The sequence below is a fragment of the Homarus americanus genome, unplaced genomic scaffold, assembly GCF_018991925.1.
Source record: "Homarus americanus isolate GMGI-L3 unplaced genomic scaffold, GMGI_Hamer_2.0 scaffold39155, whole genome shotgun sequence".
NCBI classification, from domain to species: domain Eukaryota; kingdom Metazoa; phylum Arthropoda; class Malacostraca; order Decapoda; family Nephropidae; genus Homarus; species Homarus americanus.
Genome location: NW_024737042.1, coordinates 13792740 through 13815843, shown reverse-complemented (window position 1 = coordinate 13815843; position 23104 = coordinate 13792740). Strand labels below are relative to the sequence as shown.

General features: G+C 41.0%; 1 protein-coding gene across 2 annotated transcripts; it reads left to right on the top strand.

The window, feature by feature from the left end:
* Nucleotides 1–1360: 1360 nt before the first annotated feature.
* LOC121872726 (putative elongator complex protein 1) lies at nucleotides 1361–21666 on the top strand. 2 transcript variants are annotated; one of them, XM_042375740.1, is made up of 4 exons: nucleotides 1361–1410; nucleotides 12201–12366; nucleotides 14043–14201; nucleotides 17111–21666. In XM_042375740.1, exons 2-4 carry the CDS (start codon nucleotides 12235–12237, stop codon nucleotides 20909–20911), a joined length of 4092 nt encoding a protein of 1363 aa, XP_042231674.1. In that variant the 5' UTR covers nucleotides 1361–1410; nucleotides 12201–12234; the 3' UTR covers nucleotides 20912–21666. The 2 variants fall into 2 exon arrangements, with proteins under 2 accessions (XP_042231674.1, XP_042231675.1); XM_042375741.1 differs by lacking the exon at nucleotides 1361–1410 and adding an exon at nucleotides 1427–1464.
* Nucleotides 21667–23104: the final 1438 nt, after the last annotated feature.

Genomic DNA, 23104 nt, shown 5'->3' with positions numbered 1-23104 from the left:
CTTGAAGATCGTTACGAGGAACGTAACGGCTAGATCTCTGAACGACCTTTTTATAAGACCTAATAATTTAGTTGCCAGATTTACCTTCTTCTCGCAATGGCCCGAGAATTTCAGCTCATTGTCAGTACACCCAGGTCCTTTTCATATTCATTCTCTGTAAATGAAGTTTCTTCGTCCCGTTGGGACATATAATACGCTTCCTTACCGTTGGTACGTCCCAGGTGCAGCCTCTTACACTTCGTGACATTGAATCTTAGCAGCCATTTATTTGACCATTCTTGAAACTCACAGAGATCCTTCTGCAGCTCTTCACAGTCTGCTTGGTTCTTAATTTCCCAAAATAACTTGGCGTCGTCCGCAAACATTTGTATGGGGGAATGTACAGCGTCGCGCATATCATTTATGAAGCAAACAAATAACGGCGGACCCAATACACTGCCCTGTGGTACCCCGCTTGTAACGGGTACACATGATGATTTCGTGCCATTAATCACCATACACGGCTTGCGGTCATGGAGAAAGTCTTCGATCCATGCGAGGACATTTCCCCAAATCCCGTACACTTCCAGTTAAATTTTCAGCCTTTCTTCTCACAATGGTCCAAGAACTAAAGTTCATTGTCGACATACACACCCAGGTCCTTCTCACATTCGTTCTCAATTAATGCAGTCTTCGTCCTGTTGGGACATGTGATACGCTTCATTACTATTGGTGCTACTCAGGTGCATCCTTTTGCACCTCGTGACATTGAGTCTTAGCAGCAATTTCCTCGACCATTCTTGAAGAGCATGGAGATCTTTCTGCAGCTCTTCACAGTCTGTTTGATTCTTATTCTCCCTGAACATCTTGGTAAGGTTAGGTCAGGTTAGATTACGTTAGGTTTTAACATGAAATAGCTGGTGAACTAACCTTCATGTGATCTTCCTACCCTAACTTAAATATAGTAACCATGCATTTATATAGTACAGGTACAGGTATAAGAACTTTCACGTTTCATCCAGAATAACTGAAAATACTGTAGTTGGATGTAAAGAGTGAATCAAGGGATCCATGTTATAATTATTTATGAAATAGAAATGGTATACCATTAGCATCATCTTTGTACAAGTAAAGTTTGAACAACATCAAAGTATACAAGATTATTGTAAGTAGTTATATATCTTAATGAAATATCATTCTCAATCCTGGTAATCCACATTTGGTTTTGACGAGAAACCCTTTTGCAATTTGTATGAAGATAAAATTTAATTCTCGCCATATTTAATCGAGTATTATAAATTATAATATTCTATGATACAAATGCTGTAACTAAGAACAAGATTGTCGTATTAACAGGTAAATATTTATATAAATGATGCTTGGACGCCTCACACGCAACACGTTCCCCTACAGGCCACAGCATATACTAATGTAAGTTGTGTATTTGGTTGGCTTGACATGTATGACAGCCAGGTGGTGACAGACGTGAGTGTGTGACTGTCAATGTAGACTTAGGGTATTTATTCACTAGTATACAGACACTGACTAACAGTAGGTCAATTTAACCAAGGATAGCTTAAGGTAAAGGTAGTACAGTATTATTATCGTTTCGGTCATGCAGCGAATTTTAGGATTTTTATCTTTAGGTTAGGTTAAAATTATGTTTTTCCAATGGGTTTTGATGCGTTTTGAATGATTCAGACCAACTTCCAAATTGGTGCATGACTGAAACAATAATTTCACCGGTAAGGTCATTATTGATGACACCCGCCGCCGATTTTTCATAGAAAATTATTTTAAAAATGCAGTGGATATTTTGCCGTGACCAGATAAGGTCCTACTAATGCTATTTTAACATAAGTGTGCTCTGATCGTCCTTTACCAGCAAACAAAATGACAAAATATCCTTTACGTTCATTTTTTCTCGAGATGTTTGGATGATAGTAGGAAAATATAAATGACTCTACAGGTTAAAAAGTTAGGTGAGGTTAGCTAGGTGAGGAGAGGTTAGGTAAGGTTTTAATAGGTTCTGTGCATTGTTATTTTGATTTGATTAGGCAATCAGAGTGCACTCACGGTAAAATAGCGTTAGTAGGAACTTAGCCGGTCACGGCAAAATATCCACTGCCTGAGAAGACCTCACCAACCTAAACTTAAGTAACCTACCTAACCTTACCTAACTTCCTAGCCATGAGGCTCCATCCTCTGGACCCCTGGCATATTAAACAGAAAGAACTTACTTTGATATGGTGTAATCATAACAAGATCATGTACACCGTCTTTAACTCCCCAATCTCATCTTCAGGAGTCGCACGGTAGACGGTGTATTGAACGTACCATTGCTTATTTCTCTTGCTCTTATTTTAGGGTGATGACAATTCTATTAATAGATGAACATTTTCTATAAATCATTATGAAACATTCAGCCTGTGTTAAATGTGTTTATGGTTGTTCGTGGGTCATGGTTAGTACACGTGTCAAATTTCAATGTCGTGGCCCACTGAGATGATTGAGGACCACTCATTTGATCCTCTCATTTGCCTAAGTTGCTCAGCACTGATCTAAAACAACATGTAATTTATTAATCTTGAGGTATAGGTAAAGAGATAGGTGTTACATTATTTCCTGACAGTTTTTAATGTGATCTGTATGGATGTCAGTGATATCATCGGGACCAAGATCAGGAATGAGACCTTTCGTAATTTTAGCATTTATGAATCACCTGAAAATTAGCCCCCCTAAATGGCTCACCTGAAGAGTTATCCCTCCCCCCAGATTAACCAGCCTGAAGTTTAACTCCCCCCAAGACTACAGTATCTAGGCAGAGCTAATCTTTAGGTGATCCATGAAGGCTAAAATTTCTAATGCTCTCATTCATGGTCTCCGTCTTGACTAAACGTTTTCTTTAAAAAACAGAATGCTTAGTTGTTGGCTTAACTAAAGAATAATGTAAAAGTATTAAGTTAGGTTTGTTGTGTGCTAGTGTGTTGTCATTAATGGTTTAGGTCCACAGGCTACTTCTTGGGATCCTTCGAATGCATTTTTGTACAGGTTGGCAATCCCTTATCTGAAATCCTTGGGGCTAGATGTGTTTTGGATTTAGGAATTTTTCGGATTTCAGATTGGTTAGGTTAGGTTTTTTTTTTTTTTTTTGCAGGGATCAGCCCACCCGGGCACAGGTCACTGACCCACATTGGGGCCTGGGGGGCGAAAATGTAATACAGTACCTGTAATAAAAATAATAATTCATAGTAAATAAAATTTACAATAAGAAATACAAAAAAAAATAAAATAATAGTGATAACAATAATAACAACAACAATGATAATGATGTAATAATAATAATTCATAGGTCTAGGTCGTGTTTCTCACTTTTTATCTTTTTTTCATTCTTGTATTCCTTTATTATTATTATTATTATTATTATTATTATTATTATTATTATTATTATTATTATTTTATTATTATTATTATTGTTGTTGTTATTGTTATCATTATTATTTTATTATATTTATTTTTTTATTGTAAATTTTATTTACTGTGAATTATTATTATTATTATTATTATTATTATTATTTTTTTTTTTACGTGGCCTCCAGCCTCCCTCAATAGCCACACCTATGCTGCCATTTTATTACCTTAATTTTAAATATCCTAATACATAAGTAGCTATCCTAGCTGTGTTGAGTTAGTTGAGCTGCAGATCTAATAATAATAATTAACGGTTTATTGAAAGAGCTTGGCAGCCAGAAGGCTGAAAATATACAGTTACATATTTGGGGAATGGGTTTCGAATTACAAATAATATACAAGTAGCATAAGTGATATAAATAAGACATATAATAACTAGATGGGGAAAAGCTCAAACTACAGTGCATTTCAACATAGTGACAGTGCAAGAAGTAGTATGTACTGAGAGTGAATATACTGGTTTATTACAAGTTATTGATAATTTTTACAATGGTTGGGACTGGGCTGTTCTTATAGCGATCAGTTCGTGCACGTATGGGCTGGATGCGGTTGTGGTGTCGAACAGCACTTCTCGGGCTAGGGATCTCAGGTGGTAGTAGGAGCCGGTGTCGAGGATGGTGTAGAAGTTTCTGACCAAATTTGCAGATGAGGTCGTGGTGATGGTCAGTGAGAGTCGAAAGGGTCAGTGTGTTGAGCGCTTCTTGATATGTGGCATTCAGTGACTGTAGCCTCATAGTCAATATCTGCAACTGTTGTCAGCTTTGGGGCCGAAGCTCTCGTTCCCCTGAGGCAGAGCAAAGCCGACCGAAGGAGAAAGAAGGACAGTCGACATCTCTTCCAGGCTGTAACATAACTTCTGGGCTGCTGCTTCTGTTCGGAGATCACCTCCGTGAGTCTGGCAAAGAAACATCTTGCACTTTGTCCCATCCTGCCAGAAGTTGTGAACACTAGAGGAGTGAAGCTGCCTTGATCAACGTTCTGAATTCTCTCCCCGTATTCCCTTAACTTGTCATTCTCGTTCCTCCTGTGTGCAGCATCGAGAGCTAAGTTACGGTGACATGCGACCATGGGATAAAAAATCTTGATGTCGAAGAAGGCTCGCTGTCCCCGCGTCCAGAATCCTCGAGCACTGACGTCAACACGGGCTTCGTTGGATGTGTTTGAAGTCCTATGTTGGAAAATTTCACCGTCCAGTGGAAGGAGGGTCGGTTCAACCCTGACATCACGGCAGATTTCCTTCAACATATTTGCTGTGAGATCCCTTACTTCGTTATGCCTCATGCATATGATGCCCCCCTTTCTTGCACATCATGGCGTGATCGGCTTCATAGGAAGAGCCACACACGCATTGGGAGGGCAAACCTTCCACTGGCTTACTGTACCTTAGAGCATTGGCATCTATAAATTCTTGTTTATTGAGACTGAAACCATTTGCCCTTATCGGTAACGTAGTTGACCAGTTTGAGGCGCCCACCTGCGCTATAGCTACTTTTTTTTTTCAAATTCTCTGGTACTTGCAACAACAGTTGCTGCAACTTATCACTTTGGCTGTGCTGTCGTTCTGTCGTAATGGACCTTCGAATCTTGTTTACTTCACTGGTCTCCACCTCCCCTGTTGCGTTCTGAGCTAGTATGTGGTCCGTGAGGGCTGCCGTGAGCTTAACTGAGTTTTGATGTTCGGTGGCAGCAATCTCCTCTGGATTGGTCAATCCCATACCTCCCAGTCTCGGTGGTAGTTCAAGGAGTGATCTTTCTGCTGGGGTTAAGTGAGGGTGTTTCACTAATTTGGGAATGAAATTGATGCTGATAGCTTCTTCCAGAGGGTGGAGGAGGGGCCCAATATCAGGGATAGTGCGCATCAGGTAGTTCCAGCGATGCTCGACTCCATGGGTTAATGCCACAAAAGCCGCATGTGGCTCTGTCGCAACCTCAGACAGAGCTTGGATTTCCCTAACCCACTCATTCACCTTTCCCGTTACGTACTCGGTCTTGAAGTCAGTCATCCATATTACTGAGCCTAGGTATCTTTGGCCTTCCTTTGTTATTTTGACCTCACTTCCGCCAAACACCTCCATTGCCCATTCATAATGTTCTGGCTTCACGATGAGGAAGGACTTGCTGGCATTTGGGTGGTACCCTATTTGTGGGCCTCGCGATGTTACCAGGTCCCACCACTTTTTATGTCCTCCACTTTTCCTGCTCCTGTAAGGTCATCAGCGTACGCCACTTGTTTGACCTCAGTTGTTTCAAATTTTATTGTGTGTTGGAGGATGGATAGGCCTATTGCATATATTGTCATTGCAACAGGGTCCCCCTGCGTTGTTTCCTCTGTTGACTGTATGATGGTATCACCTCTTAGAGCCTTGTTGTTTACTATATAGAGGTCTGATGGATTCCTATAGGAGTTTTCAACATACATTGCAAAGCTTGGACACTTGATCTTGATGTTGTGCTGTTCGGCCTTGCGGTTAAGTATGTTGAATGCATTTGAAGCGTCCACCAGGAGAACGGCCTCACAATCACGCTGCTCAAATATCGTTCTCATGGCTTGAATGGCAGCTTTCCCTCCAGCCTGGTGACCAGCACAAACTTGCAAGTTCCCTGCTGCTGCCCTGACATCATCCTTTACCACCTCCATGATCCATTTTCCAATGATCCGCTTCAGCACTTCCCCCACCCCTATAGGCCAACATCCTGGATTCTTATCCAGGGGGATGAGGCGGCAGGCCGCCAGAGCATGGAGGTGATGGTAGCACGAGGATGCCAGCTTTCTTGGAAGAACGGCAATGGCAGTACAGAGATCACTTGCTACTGGTCCAAACTTGTTAGTGCTGAGGATGACTCTCCAACCGTTTGCATCCAGGCCTGAAGGGCCGGCACCTCCCTGTGTCTTCAGTGCCTTTTTCCACACCATCCCTCCTGTTATTTTCTCGAACGGGACAGCATTTGGTGGGATATAGTCACCCTGGAACCTGATGCCTTCATCTTCACTTGCAGGGGATGTTTTTCTTTCAGTTGTTTTAATGTCTCTCTCTGTTTATTGGCAGAACCCCACCAGAGGATTCCTCTGTGAGAGATCTTACCTCCGAGGACACTTTTCCCACATGCATTATTATTACTACTACTACTTTTTTTTTCTCCTAATTAGCCTCAATCCTCCCCTTAAAGCCATACCTTCGCCTCCATTTTATTACCTTAAAATTAAATATCCGAATACTGTACATAAATAGCTATCCTAGCTGTGTTGATTTAGTTGAGCCGCATATCTATGCGGCATTCAGTGACTGTTGCCTCATAGTCAATATCTGCAACTGTTGTCGGCTTTGGGGCCGATGCTCTTGTTCCCCTGAGGCAGAGCAAAGCCGACCTAAGGAGAGAGAAGGACAGTTGACATCTCATCCAGGCTGTAACATAACTTCTGGGCTGCTGCTTCTGTTCGGATAGCACCTCCATGAGTCTGGCGTAGAAGCATCTTGCACTTGGTCCCATCCCACCAGAGGTTGTGAACACTAGAGGAGTGAAGCTGCCTTGATCAACGTTCTGAATTCTCTCCCCATATTCCCTTAACTTGTCGTTATCCTTCTTCCTGTGTGCAGCATCGAGAGCTAAGTTACGGTGACATGTGGCCACTGGATAAAAAATCTTGATGTCGAAGAAGGCTCGCTGTCCCCGCATCCAGAATCCTCGAGCACTGACGTCAACACGGGTTTCGTTGGATGTGTTTGAAGTCCTATGTTGGAAATTCTCACCTTCCAGTGGAAGGAGGGTCGGTTCTACCCTGACATCACAGCAGATTTCCTTCAACATATTTGCTGTGAGATCCCTTACTTTGTCATGCCTCATGCATATGAAGCCCCCTTTCTTGCACACCATGGCGTACTTATTTTTACACCACAATAAGGCTTGCTAAGACAAATTACGTATCTCTACTTGGGCCCCCCCCAAATTTGCGGGTTTTGGGTTCTCAAAATGGCCGCGAATCACCAAATCCGCAAATAACATTTGCAGGCCGAGGGGGGGGGGGGGTACATTTTTGCTTGTGTACAAAGAAATGTATTTTTCCTCTATGCATTTGCCCCAAGGACATTTATTTCTTTTACCTGTAGTATTGTATGTGTGTGTGTGTGTGTAGACACATACAAATAAATAATAATTGGAAAATCCTCTCACAAATATTCAGAAACAAATTTATTAAAAATGTGACAGTCTACCCCCAAGTCCGTGCTCTATTAATAAAGTGATAGAGCACGGACTTGGGGGTAGACTGTTACATTTTTAATAAATTTGTTTCAGATTATTTGTGAGAGGATTTTCCAATTATTATTTATTTGCATGGGTTTTGTGTGTGTGTGTCTACACACACACATATTTACAATACAGGTAAAGGAAATTACTGTCTCTAGAATGAATGGCTCTCTGTCCCAGCCGCAAAAATTCCGGCAACTTTAAAACTACCCACAGACATTCTTGGGTACATTCAGGGTGTCATCCGCGAATAACCGAGAACCGCGAAGTATAAGTCCGCGAACTTGGGGGTCATACTGTAATAGTGTAATACAGTACAGTGGTCCCTCGATTAATGAACACAATTCGTTCCAGGATGTCGTTCGTTAACCGAAACCATTGTTTCAATGGGATTTTGGGTAAGTTCCAGCTCACCGAAAATTACATACAAACTAAAAAAAAATGCAGTAAAGTACACTTACTTTGAGGTTTGTATGTAGAAGGCTCCTGGTTGATGATGATGATGATGATGATGGGAATTAGAAGTGGGGTGGAGGAGATGGGAGAAGAGAAGGAAGTGGGGGTGGAAGAGAAATCACCCCATGCTTGATGCCGTCATTTCACCCATAAAATTTAAGTTCACTAGGTGTAATTCAAGATTATTTTCTTTAAATCAACACGGCACTATATATTGTCAATATATTAAATAAATTTCAGAATGACCAATAATTGTATTGTAAAAACGTAAAAAATACTCTGTGTTCAAGAGACCCACAAGCAAGATGTTTCCTCCGCTGAACAGAGACACAAAATGAGGCCTTGGTGGGTGAGTGAAGTGGCTGATTGGCGCACCAAAAACAAGTTCCCTGTACTGCAATTATGTTAAATAGGTGTTAAAATGACTAAAAAAATTTAATATATAACTTGGAAAATTATTGAATAGTACAACCTTCTTGATATTTACTCCAATTTTAACGAATGTAAGCCCTAGAACCGATTTCTGTATTGGCGGACTAATCTTCCAGCTGGTGAGCAAGCCAAAGCATGTCGAAACAATTTCGTAAGAATTTCGTTAACTGAAATGAAGATTCTTATGGAAGGTAATTCGTTAACCGAAATTTCGTTAACTGAGGGACCACTGTAGTTGTATGTGTATGCACTATTTTCTATAGAAATGGCAATGATTTTCTGTACAGTTAACCCTCACTTTACGCGGTCCCACATTCCGCGTTTCCACGTTTACGCGGTGCCCTGCCGGAACCCAGGATGCTCACATTCCGCGGTGCGTGTACCCCTTTACGCGGAGAGCGGCTGGCGAGCCGCGCCATTTTTGGATCCAAACCTCCCGCCATCCGCCATGTTGTGTAAGCTGCGCGAACATGGTGCGCACAAGGTCGCCCAGTCATCCAAACATTACCAGTTCTTCACCCCCCACCCACCACAGCCGGCCCAAGTCAGTGATAGTGATAATTATGGTGAGGATATGGACTTATATGGACTTTGGGGAGTTTGACAAAGAGGCCCTGCAAGCCTCTGTGGTGGATAGTGATACAATTGATACAAGTGACACAGGTGAGGGCCAATAATCTGCCCTCTGCCTCGGAACCAACCGCCCATCCCCGTGTGCCCAGCCATTTTTTCTACTAATGTAAGTGTTAAAAAACCTAATATTATTGATATTTCTCTTAATTATTAATTGTGTGTGCATACCATCATAAAGTTAAGATAATATTTTTACTACAACATAGTTGTGTGTCGTCAAAAAGTGGAGTTTGGGATCGGCCCGGACTCCATTTCAATTAATCCCATATGTTATGTTATTCACTTTACGCGTTTCTCACTTTACGCGGGACCCTCCGGGTTACATTAACCGCGTAAAGTGAGGGTTAACTGTATATGTACAGTGATCCCTCGGTTAACGAGCGCCTCGGTTAACGAGATTTCGGTTAACGATTTGCCTTCCATAAGATTCTTAACTTCGGTTAACGAGCAATCCCTCGATTTACGAGTTTTTTACGAGCCGACTTCAACATGTTTTCGCTTGCATTTGGCGGTCCACCACCTGTAGTATTAGTCCGCCAATACAGTAATCGGTTTTTGGGCTTAAATTCCTTACTATTTTAGTAAATATCAAGAAGTTTATACTATTCAAGAATTTTAAAAGTTTAATATTAACTTTTTTAGTCATTTTAACAATTATTGAACATAATCGAAGGTAAAGAAACTAGTTTCTGGCGTGCCATCCAGCCCCTTAACACACCAGACAGGCGTTAGTCTCTCTCTGTTTTCAGTGGAGGTAACATCTTGCTTGAGACTCTCTTCAACTGAATGCTTTTTTCTGTGTTTCCAAGCAAATTATTGGTCATTTTGAAATTTATTTTACATATTGACAATATATAATGCAGTGCAGTGTTGATTTAAAGAAAATAATCTTGAATTACACCAAGAGAACTAAAATTTTATGGGTGAAATGGTGCCATGGGGTGACTTCTCTTCCACCCCAATGCCTTCTCTTCTCCCTTCTCCTCCACCCCCATTCTAATTCTCATCATCATCATCATCATCCAGGAGCCTTCTACATACACACCTCAAAGTAAGTGTACTTTTCTACCTTTTTTGTTGAATTTAGGCAATTTTCGGTGAGCTGGAACCAATTACCCAAAAACCCATTGAAACAATGGTTTCGGTTAACGAGTTTTTCGGTTAACGGGCAACCTGCTGGAATGGATTGTGCTCGTTAACCGAGGGACCACTGTAATGTATTTCATGGGCAAAGGGTGGCTGGGGAACGTAACTCCTGTATTTTATCTATTTCTTATGGGGAAAATTGATCCGCTTAACATTGTTTCGTATAATGTCACGTTTTTAGGTACGTATCCCCGACGTTAAGCGAGGACTTACTGTACTATGGAATCAAAGTAAAACAATATTAAAACAAATATCTCATTGTAATGATTTGTGGAATGTTAACATGACGAGTCCCCTATAAATGCACTAGTGAAGGGAACTGTACAGTACACTCTCTCCAAAATTATCTTTATGGAGGGGTCCGATGAATTTAAAAATGAACACCGTGTTGTCTCGGTAAGGTTGTCAAAATCTTGGTCTGTTGTGTCATATTGTCTCACACAAAATCATTAAGATATTTTTTGGAGTGGATGTACAGTACTGTATAGACAATGCAGCTATACAGGTGAACACATACAATATAGACAGTAAATGATAATCAGGCTTGTATGAATATAAGTCACCGTGTATAGTATTCCTAACCTAACCTAGTCTAAGTGGAGGTTTACTTGTAACTCTTATGATGTTATAGTTATTTTAATGAGTGTTCCAGTAATGACCACCACCCAATGTTTCACTTGTTAGGTGAGTTGTGGAAGACAAACTATTGAAAAATTTTAAAAACAAGTGTTTTTTTCTGACATGTGATATTACTGTAAATAGTTGGAAAAATTAACAGGTTTTCTTTATTTTCAAAGTTGATGCAGAAAAATTCATTAAGATATTGATTGAAATCATTTATTACTTCAATTTAAGTGTAAAATCTGTTAATTAGGTGTATTGTACAGGGTAATTTGATTCTTATTCATGACCCCGATAATTTACACAGTACTTTACAGTAGATGAAGTTACTGTACATGTAACTCCACAGTGACCTGGTTTGTTTATACAGTAGTCCCTCGGTTAATGAACACAATTTGTTCCAGAAGGTCGCTCGATAACCGATAATTTCGTTAACCGAAACCATTGTTTCAATGGGACTTTGGGTAATTGGTTCCAGCTCACTGAAAATTACATACAAACTAAAAATAAATGCAGTAAAGTACACTTACTTTGAGGTGTGTATGTAGAAGGCGCCTGGTTGATGATGATGGGAATTAGAAGTGGGGGTGGAGGAGAAGGGAGAAGAGAAGGTGTAATTCAAGATTATTTTCTTTAAATCAACACTGCACTGCACTATATATTGTCAATATGTAAAATAAATTTCAGAATGACCAATAATTGTACTGTAAAAACTTAAAAATAGTTCATGTTCAAGAGAGCCGCAAGCAAGATGTTACCTCCACTGACCAGAGATACAAACTGATGCCTTGGTGGGAGAGTCAAGTGGCTGATTGGCGCACCAAAAACTAGTTTCCTGTACTGCAATTATGTTAAATAAGTGTTAAAATGACTAAAAAATTTAATATAAAGCTTGGGAAATTATTGAAAAGTACAACCTTCTTGATATTTACTCAAATGGGAACGAATTTAAGCCCTAGAACCGATTACTGTATTGGCGGACTAATCTTCCAGCTGGTGAGCAAGCGAAAACATGTTGAACATGATTTCGTAAGAATTTCGTTAACCTAATTTTTGTTCGTTAACCGAATTGAAGATTCTTATGGAAGGTAATTCGTAAGCCGAAATTTCGTTAACTGAGGGACCACTGTAATGTATCATCACATAATATTTCTTTGAACATTTTGAGTTGCTTGATTTCCCAGCTCATAACAGGTGATTTTCAACACTTGTTACAGGTATTACATCAGGTAGGAGTAAGAACGAGCAGCCATGAGGAACTTAGTGCTGGTTAACCAGAAAAGCTGGAAGGTTCCCACTGGTAATCCGGGTATATTCTGTATAGACGCCATCACCAGGTCTATATACCACATCAACAGTGAAGAGGTTTATTGCTTCAAGATTGTAAGTGTATTGTATTGTACATGCTCTTTTTATGTTTGAAATTTCAAAATAAATTGTAAGGTTTTGTAAAACTCTAGCTTGTATAATTTTGAGCATTTTCTTAGCTCGCTGTTTTTTTTAACAATATTTATCTTAAGAATACCTGTAAGGTACAGTAGTCCTATAAATTCATTTTCAAAATTTTTCATGTACAGTTGGGTCTTCATTTACGCGATCAATTGAACCCGTGGAGTACTGTGTAAAACGAGAAATGCGTGAATTAAATAACAGAACATTTGGGATTAATTGAAATAGAGACTTGGCCGACCCCCAAACTCCACTTTTTCCGACACACTACGTACGTTGTAGTAAAAATAACATCTTAATTTTATGATGGTATGCTCACATAATTAATAATTCGGAGAAATGTCAATAATATTAGGTTTTTTAACACTTACGTTAGTAGAAAAGCTGGGTCGGCACACATGGATGGCGGCTGGTTCCGAGGCAGAGGGCAGATTAGTTGCCCTCCGGTGAATCACTTTCAAACTCGCAGAGGTTTGCAGGGCCTCCCAGACAAACCCCTCAAAGTTCATATCGTCACTATCACTGACTTGGGCTGGCTGTGGTTGTGGTGGGTTGCGGGCGAGGAAGTCCTCAATACTACTTTGGCAACTAGCATTGATGTTGTCGAGATAGATCTGGATATACGGCTCCATAAATTTCGTCAGATGGTTATTAGACACTTCATACCGATGTTTGTCTGGTTCGTTGTCAAGGATGAGCTTAAGTTTCTCCCCCAACTTGATGATTTCCTTCACATTATCATGGCTTGGTCCAGGTAATTCAATGTTTTTCTCTGGTGGTGGGGGTCCTGCGGCAGCCATTGTGAGTTGTGAGGGGAATAGCGGGCACAAGAGAGAACTGTATACGCGGACTGAGAACAATGAGACAGGCCCTGCTAGGTCAGCGACTTCTTCCCTCCCGTGGCAGGGCACGTCATATTACATTAAACCAATCACAGCTAGCGGAGGAGGGAGGTAAGGATGCGTGGCCCAATCACAGTCCGATACGTCATATGACATCACCGATAACGCAACAGCGACATACTGCGCAACCTTACTTGCGCCGCTTACCCTCGCTTTGGTCAAGCATGGCGGGAGGTTTGAATCCAAAATGGCACGGTGCGGCTGGACTGCCAGTTGCTCTCCACGTAAATGACCAAATTTACTGCATAATTAAAGCATTTCAATTCTGGCAAGGCACCGAGTAAATGACCAAACACGTAAACCAAAACCGCGTAAATCCACACTCAACTGTACTGTACTGTGGTTTGGTTTTGTGCTTTCTGTATATATGACCTGCACTCTCTGTGAGGGAATAAATTGTTAAAATCTCTACAGATGATGAAAATGTGTTATTGAATGTATTGTATGAAAAATTCTCTACTTTTCTTTTTATACTCTATGATTAGGTTATAGTTTTTAGTCACACTCCTTTTCAGTACTGTATTTATTGATTGGCTGACTAGCTGATTTTCCCTCGGTACAGCACAGTATATCAGAAACAGCTCCTCCTTTTCATAGTCACTAAGTTTATTCTTGCTAACCTAAAACCCAGCACAACTGAACACACTCCAGCTAAATAATAGATGCAACAAGTTTTTGGGGAAATTAATCTACGTGTCAATTTTACAGGGTGATTGTGGTACCGACTCCCTTTTGGCAATCACTTGGAAGGATCATGATATCTGCACATCAAACGTAATCGCAGCAGATGTTATCACGGCCAATGATTGCATCTGTGTGGTGACGGGGGATGGAGACGTGATCACAGTTGACAAAGAGACACAGGAGGTAAGATCATCAGAGTATGAATGGTAGGATGTAGTGAATAATGTGTGAGAACAATACTGCTAAATGTCCTCTCTTTTTTTTCTGGATAGTTAAGGATTTTACTGCACCATGTCATCTAGTAATCATGGCTAACCGCACTAACGTAGCTGGGGGCCCGGGCGGCACTTTTGGGTCTGCTCATCACCCATATCTGCAGCTACTGGAGACGTTAATCCATCCCTTTGTATCGGCGGCAAGTTAATCCTTGTCGTGTCTGACCTAACACCTGACCCACATCATCACGGCCACGTCATGAGCTACACCCTTGCTATGCGCCCCCCGCCACACACACAACCTGTAACCTGTTGAGGATTAAGGAAACAACTTCAAACAAGTACGCCAGTGAGCTCATGTGGTGTGGGTCAGGTGTTAGGTCAGACACGACGAGGATTAACTTGCCGCCGATACAAAGGGAAGGATTAACGTCTCCAGTAGCTGCAAAACCATGCAGTCTCGGGTCATATCAGTTCATGTACAGCCGACCAATCCACCAGTTACAAGCAATTCACTTCAGTTCTGCACAAGTCTCCATCGTGACAAGACGAGGGGAGGCTAGACGACTTTTAAGTTCTCTTGTGTTTTCGATCCAGTTATTTACTTCGTTGGAAGACATAATACTATAAGGTAAGAAATATTAAAGTATTGGTTAAAAAATATTGATGTGACTTTTGCTGCGGTACTGAGATTAAATATTAAGATTTTGTTTCACAGCATTGCGATTTTATACTAAGACACTATCCTCACTGGGGTACAGACAAAAGCCCCCCCGACAAAAGCCACCCAGACAAAAGCCCCCCAGACGAAAGCCACCCAGACAAAAGCCCCCTACTTTGATCGGGGTGGCTTTTGTCTGACAACAGTAAGGGCTTTCAAAAGTTACGGACATAATTAAATAGTTGAGGGTAAAATATACTGTTCTTCTCTGTGGTTAATTATTGGTTAGGTTAGGGTTAGGTTAAGTTAGGTTAGGTTGGGTTAGGTTAGGGTTGTCAGACAAAAGCCACCCCGATCAAAGTAGGGGGCTTTTGTCTGGGTGGCTTTCGTCGGGGGGGCTTATGTCAGACATCCATTTTCACTGTACTCTGAGTCTGTAATTTTAGATTAAGTTGCTACTTTTTTACATTTCCATTGTATTTTTTGTGGGGGCACGGGGGGGGGGCAAACTCATGGGCTGCCCCGGGCGGCACACACTCTAGCTACGCCACTGGCTAACCGACACAAGTGTGGAAGATGATCAGAAAACGGTGATGACGTCTGTTTTGGATGGATGAATGCTGAGAAGATATTATATTTTGTTTTTAGTACTCTTTGGTCTTAATATTACGACAGTACTTGGTGTTTATTACAGTTCCGTACTTGTGAGTTTCTTGAAGGATCAGGGATGAGTAGTGTTTGGTGCTGTGACTGTTTGAATCATGAAGTGGAACTGACTCATTTATCCCTGAGGGTTTGGTCATAGTAATACATAACCACTTTGTTCACCTTTCTAAATTCCTTTGGAAGTTTTTTAGACAATGGGAGTCAGTCTCTCTCCTCGAGTGAAGCAAAACAAATTTAGACGTGTGAAGCAATTTACAGCTGTTTTCCGTGCTTGTGTGGGTTAGCTGTTATTACTTAATGGCTTGGTGTCCCACTTGCCATCAGGAAAATCTGAATAGTACAGTACAGTATTAAGGTAATGTCTATTTTGTGGGGATCCAGATTATTTAAAAGAATTAGCTATATTGTGGAAACTGTTGGCTTAATCAATCTGTTAGTTCATGTGTGAGAAATTTCTCATTGCCTGATCAATGTGGCTTTAATTTACCACAATAACCCGTGATATAAAACTAGATTGTACTGTATTTTCACCAGACTGATGAATAATATTAAATTTATCCGTTTGTGCTGTATCTCCAGATCCTTTGGTACAGTACTTGTGATAATGTTAATGGTGGTAGTTAACCTTCTTTTCCCCAGTGTTTCCAGCTTTCATGATTTTTATCTACGACACCTCACTCCTGCCATCTGTAAGCCTCCAGGCTGCCCTCTCACTATATTTCGCCTTTGCTCTCTCTGTGTTCCTATAGTCAGCTCCTGTTCTCTACCCAACACACTTGCTTTATTGCCCCTGTGTTCTTTTCAAATGTCCAAACTACTTCAGTAGACCTTTGCTCATTCCAGGCCTCCACACCTCACATCCTCTGCCTTCTCTACCATTTCAAACATTCCATTACTTCACTACAGTATTTCATTAAACCCAGATGTAGCTCTCAGGGAATTCATCTCGGTAGTAAATGAAATGTGTATTTAAATATTTTGTCTACTACTGTGGGTTTCTCCTCATGCATATTTGCTCACATTATGGTGACTCTCCAGCCATCTGAGTGACTCTGAAGCTTAAAATTTGAATATTCTGGTTCATTCCAAGTCCACATTTCACCGCCATAAGTGAAAGTAGGAAGTATCAAACAACTGATAACTCAGAGTGTTTTCTTTACCTCTAAGCTTGCCGTACCTGCCTTCCCTTAGTGGTACTTCTCAGCTCATAGCCTATCACCTTCCTAAATTTCTCACTTAACATCACTCCAGTATCTCGTTCATCAGTAATTTTACTTGTTAAATTTGCTACACCAAATCCCAGCATCTCAAAAACCCTTACTATAATCTTCTTATAATAAATATTTGTGTTCACATATTCAAGTTGTTGAAAGAATGTGACTCAACTAATGAAGAAGAGGTAGGAAAGGGTAGCTAGTGTGTGTGTTTGTGAGCAACAGAGGTGTTCTTGTAGGAAAAGGAAAATCATTGTGAATGTGTTTTGACGAATAATATTTTGTTCTTTGTTAAACTGGTTTAGTAGAATAGACACACAGTTGTTTATATTGCAGGTGGAGGTCGTCGGGAGTGTTGATGCTGGGATACATGCTGCTTGCTGGAGCCCTGATCAAGAACTTCTCATTCTAGTGACCAATAATGCAAAAGTAGTAGTTATGACAGCAATTTTTGATGCCATTGCTGAATATTCCCTCAATCAAGATGACTTTGGAGAGAACAAATTTATCAATGTTGGGTGGGGGAAGAAAGAGACTCAGTTCCACGGTTCAGAGGGTAAAGAAGCAGCCAAGGTTGTGAAGCGTACAGTTAAAGCGGTCCATCCTTTAGATGACCGCAGGCCACGAATTAGTTGGCGAGGTGATGGCCAGCTCTTTGTAGTAAGTTATGTTAGACAAGATACAGATAGTCGTTGTCTTCGAGTGTTCAACCGAGAGGGAATCTTACAGTACACCAGTGAAGATGTGGATGGGTTAGAAAATGTTGTCTCCTGGAAACCCTCAGGTAGTTTGATTGCCTCTTCCCGGAGGCTTTCAAACAAGCATGAGATAATATTTTTTGAAAAAAATGGCCTTAAACATGGCGAATTTCCTTTGCCCTTCAAATCCACTGAGATGCTTCTAAAAGATGTTGCCTGGAATCAAGATTCTAATATTCTTTTAGTTTGGCTGAAGCCTATTGAAGGAACTGAGAGGTGGCACTCAGCAAAGTCTGTTATTCAATTATGGACAGTTGGGAACTACCATTGGTACCTTAAACAAGAGCTGAGTTTCAAAGAAGAAGTAAGATATTTATCTTGGGATAATGAGAACCCTCTCCTGCTACATCTGCTAACTCTTAACCATCTCCACCACTACACTTGGGTGGTAACTACCAACAAGTCCTGTGGGTTTGGTCCTTTAGATCTTGCTCATGTTGCAGTGATTGATGGCCAAAAATTACTCATGACACCATTCAGGCAGTCAGGCATACCCCCTCCAATGTCAGCATATGAGATAACATTCACAGGGCAGATAAATGCTGTCATGTTTGCTCCACCAGTTGTCAAGGTCTGTGAAGCTTCGCCAGATAACTCTCAGTGTGTCGAAGATTCAGGGTTTCTTGAGACTTTAGATCCCCCTGGTTGTAATAGTAACAACCTTTGTGTATTTCATGGATCAGAAACTTTAACATTCTTAACCCAGGCTCATGCTGATGATATTCTAGATGATTATGGCTGTGGTGTGAGGGTAACTGGTGCTGGAGGAAACGGCTACTCCGTTCAGGTCAAAGTTCACAGAGTAATTGCTCAACACAAAATAGAATGGGACCCTGAACAGATTATGTTGGACTTAGAATTCTCTAAATTTTGCAGCTGGGTCTGGGCAGCAAAGAACACTCTTCTAGCGTGTTACAAGACAGACGATGCTTGTTCTGTTGTAATTATGGATCTTCAGGGTATAGGATCTGAGCCAGCACAAGTAATAGTAAAGGCAGTCTTGCCCACAGAAGTCTCAATCGTCAGTATTTCTCCTGCTCCTGATGGTACTGTTGCTGTCCTTCAACTTGAATGTGGATCACTACTTAAACTTGATTTGCAGACACGGATGATTGAACCTTTATGTGTAAATGGAAAAGATATTAGATTTCCTAGTGTCTGTGAGCAAGTCAGTCTTTGTCCAGTCAAAGATGGGTCACAGTTTATGCCCTTAGGGTTAACTTGTAGAAATCGATTATATTGGGGATATAATCAACTTTTAGCCAACTGCACATCATATCACATCCACACCGATCATTTGCTGGTGACGACAACCAACCACATCCTTGAAGTGATGCCTCTTATGGAAAGTTACATGAGTAAACGAGTGGCAGGAGGTGCAGAAGACTGTGGTGTAGCAGGGTCACGAAAAGTAGAAAGAGGATCCCGTATTGTGACGGCCGTGCCTCAGGATACCCGAGTGGTCCTACAAATGCCTCGAGGCAATCTTGAAGTAGTGAATCCTCGCCCCCTGGCAATTCACACACTGAAACAACTCCTAAATGAGCACAAGTACTATCAAGCAATGGACATTATAAGAAAGCAACGAGTAGACTTGAATCTAATATATGATCATAATCCAGCAGAATTTCTGGCAAATATTACTCACTTTGTGCAAAATGTTGATAATCCTCATCGGATAGACTTATTTATAGCTAGTTTGAGTGAAGTTGATTTTACTACTACAACGTACTCTTTCAACTACAGTAATCGACAGCATCATGATAACAAAACCGAGGCGTCGGGTGGTAAGATTGACATGGTGTGTGAAGCTCTTCGAGAGGCAATGATTTCTGTTGACGAGGAAAAATTTCTCCTGCCGATTCTGACTTCATATGTTAAAATGACAAGCAGTCAGATGGATGTTGCTCTGAAAAAGATCCAAGAAATAAAGGATATAAAGGACAAGAAGTTTAAGGTATCTGCAGAGGAAGGACTGAGACATCTACTCTACATTGCCGATGTTAATGAATTGTATGATGTTGCCCTCGGGACATACGACTTTGATCTAGTCATGATGGTTGCTGAGAAGTCCCAGAAGGATCCCAAAGAATATCTCCCTTTCCTGAATGAACTGAAACAATTTGAAGAAAACTATAGAAAATTCAAGATCAATGTATACCTGAGGAGGCATCAGAAGGCCTTAGAATGTTTGAGGGACTCAGATGATCATGCTGAGGAATGTCTTAATCTTATTGTGTCAGAAAAATTATACAAGGAAGCTTTACAAATATTTCCTCCATCTTCTGAAATGAACAAAGCTGTCTGTGAAAGGTATGGGATTTATCTCATGGCAAAACAGTACTACAATGAAGCGGGAGTCATGTACACACGTGCCGACAAGCTTGACGATGCTCTAAATGCTTACCAGAAGGCTGGAAACTGGAAAATGATCCTTATTGTTGGAGCACAGCTTAATTTTAATAATGAGGAGATGAATGTTCTCTGTTGCACTCTAGTGGAATCCCTTAAAAACAGGAATAATTATGTAGATGCTGCATGGGTTTATGAGGAATATCTTAAAAATGAAGAGGAGGCACTGGACTGTCTAGTAAAAGGTAGTCAGTGGGATGATGCACTCAGAGTGGCTTATAAATATCATCGCTTAGATCTTGTGGACACCAACATTAAGCCAGGTGCTGAAGAACAGTACAGGTTTTGCACAGCAGAAATAGAGAGGTTGGCGAGTATATTTACACAATACTGTTCGAGACTTGCTGTTGTGCGGGAAAGTAAAGAGAAGCAGCACCTTGATATGTTAGAGGGAAATTGTGAAGGTCAGCTTGATTGTGATCTCTATTCAGACACAAGTACAGTTACAGGAATGTCTTATTCTAGAAGTCATGCCACTGGCTCTCGTACTGGAACCTCACACACGGGGAAAACGTTTCGTTCCTCAAAAAACAAAAAGAAATTAGAACGAAAGAAATTTAGCACAAAAGAAGGAGGTGCATATGAAGATCTAGGGCTAGTTTCTGCTCTTTACGAATTGCTTACTACAGCTAATGGTATGACTGCATCTGTCATGGCTCTGTGCACCATTTTAGTCACCTTCAAGATGGATCGTGAAGCTATTTGTCTTCAGACAAGTTTTTCTGCTCTTCTGACACTAATGGATAGAAAGAAAGCTGAAATATGGCCTGCATCAGTGCCCTTACACAATGAGGAACCTGAATTTGGTCCTCAGTTAACTACGGAAGGAGTGGTAAACAGGATTAGAGGTGGTGGTAATGGTGATGTGTCCTTTGTGGCTCAACGAATGAGGGAGTTAGACCCTCATCTCAGGCACCCCCCACCAGTGAACAGACTGTCCAACTGGAGTTTGTATATGCTTAGATAAGGTAGATAAGAGTCTCTCATAGGTAAACTTTTATGATTATCTTTGCTACATTTTTTATTTTAGAATTGTGGAATATAAGGAAAAACAATTAATACTGCATTGCCATGCACACAAGAATTTTTTTAAAGGAATAGCTGTAGAATTTTATCTGAAATATTGATTTTGGTTATGTAAGTAGTGCACTTGACAGGTAAGGAAGAGAGAAAGTAAGGTTTGGTGTATAATTACATCTATCAGAGTAAAACAATTTAAGTACAAATTAAGTAATATTGTTAATTTCCAGAAAGACTAGTATAACTTCCCACTAGCAAGGGGAATAGTGCAGAAAATTCATGGAAGAGAAGGTGTGGAGGTAGTTGATGAAGTTTGGAAATATAATGCCAAAGTGTAATGAAGGAGTTATAGCCACAAAAAAGTAACCAATTTCCTTTTAATGTGCTGTACTGTATTTATTAAAGATATGAGTATTCTTATATAATAAAAATATAATAATATTTATTCAGTCCAATCTTCATACATGTTTACAATTACCTTGGCAAGCATACTGTATATACTATGCTGGCAAACAGTTCAGCACGTGTATAGACAATGCAGGTACTGTATATACTGTACAGGTACTCCTCGACTTTCGACCACCCTGACATACGACTGCCGCAGTCGTAGCAAAATTTTGTCAAATTACGTATTTTCGAGTCCCGACATAAGTGAGTGTGCTGTGTACTGACAAAATTTTTGTTTGTAATTCCCTTTAAATTGGCTGGCAAGCATAAAAGTGAGAGTTTCGTAGTGCTGAGAATAAAAAGAGACACCCATTTCAGATTTTCTATGTATTATTTTCGCATTTTCGACTTACGACCCGGATGTCGGTCCCTAACCCCGTCGTAAGTCGGGGACTGACTGTATACAGTCAACCCTCACTTTACGCGGTTAATTCAACCCACAGGGTACCGCGGAAAGTGAGAAACGCGTAAAGTGAACAACATAACATTTGGGATTAATTGAAATAGAGACCGGGCTGACCCCCAAACTCCACTTTTTGACGACACACAACTATGTTGTAGTAAAAATTTTATCTTAACTTTATGATGGTATGCACACACAATTAATATAGAAGAGGTTAGGTTAGGAAAAATAAAGGTTAGGTTAGGAAAAATAAAGGTTAAGTTAGGAAAAATAAAGGTTGGGGTTAACACTTACGTTAGTAGAAGAGATGGGTCGGCGTACGGGAATGGAGGCTACTGGCCCTCAGGTGAGTCACCATCACTGTCATCCACACTTGTCAGGGCCTCCCTGATAAATCCCTCAAAGTCATCATCACTATCTCTACCTCTGTCACTATCACTGGCTTGGGCTGGCTGTGGTGGGTTGCGGGCGAAGAACTCTGTTATGCTTTGCTGACGGCTGGTGTTTATGTTGTCGTGATAAACCTTGAAGTAGGGCTCCATAGTCTGCAACAGCTGGGCAGTGAAGATTTCATACCTGTTTGTGTCAGGGTCGTCGGAAAGGAGGAGCTTGACTTTCTCGATACACTCGATGGCACCCCTAACATTACTATGGGATAAGCGGTGTTCTTCTTGGGATGATGCACCACCTCCCTCTTCACTGATGTCATCATCATCTACCGTCTCGTCGGTAGTCACATCAGGACCCCTTATCACCTCCAGGATGTCGTTGTTGGTGGTCTCGGAGAAGCCTGCAGCTGTAACACTCTGCGCAGCTTCTCTGGCAAGGTCCACTGCTACTGCAACAGTCTGAACCTCACTAGTCACAGATTGACTCTGCCTAACGGCCGGAATGCCTTGCAACACATGTCTCCATGCGTGACAAACAGTTGCTACAGACAGCTGATCCCATGCCTCCACCAAGAAGTCCACAGCTTTCTTGATGTTGAATATTCTCCAGAATTGTTTTAAAAGTACTTGTTGCTCTGCCAACTGTTGATCCTCGTCGTCTTCGCTCTTGCTATTGGTGGTGGTGTCACTCAGGTTACTCAACTCTTCCCTGGTGTTGGTGTAGTCGTTCAGGAGCTTGAATTTTTTAGTAGAGAATGCAGCTTTTACATTACAGATTAACTCTTGGTCCATGGGCTGTAATATAGACGTAGTGTTGGGAGGAAGGAAGACCACTTTTACGTTGGGGTGACGATCTAACAGTAGGGGCGAGTGTCCTGGTGCGTTGTCCAGCAGCAACAAA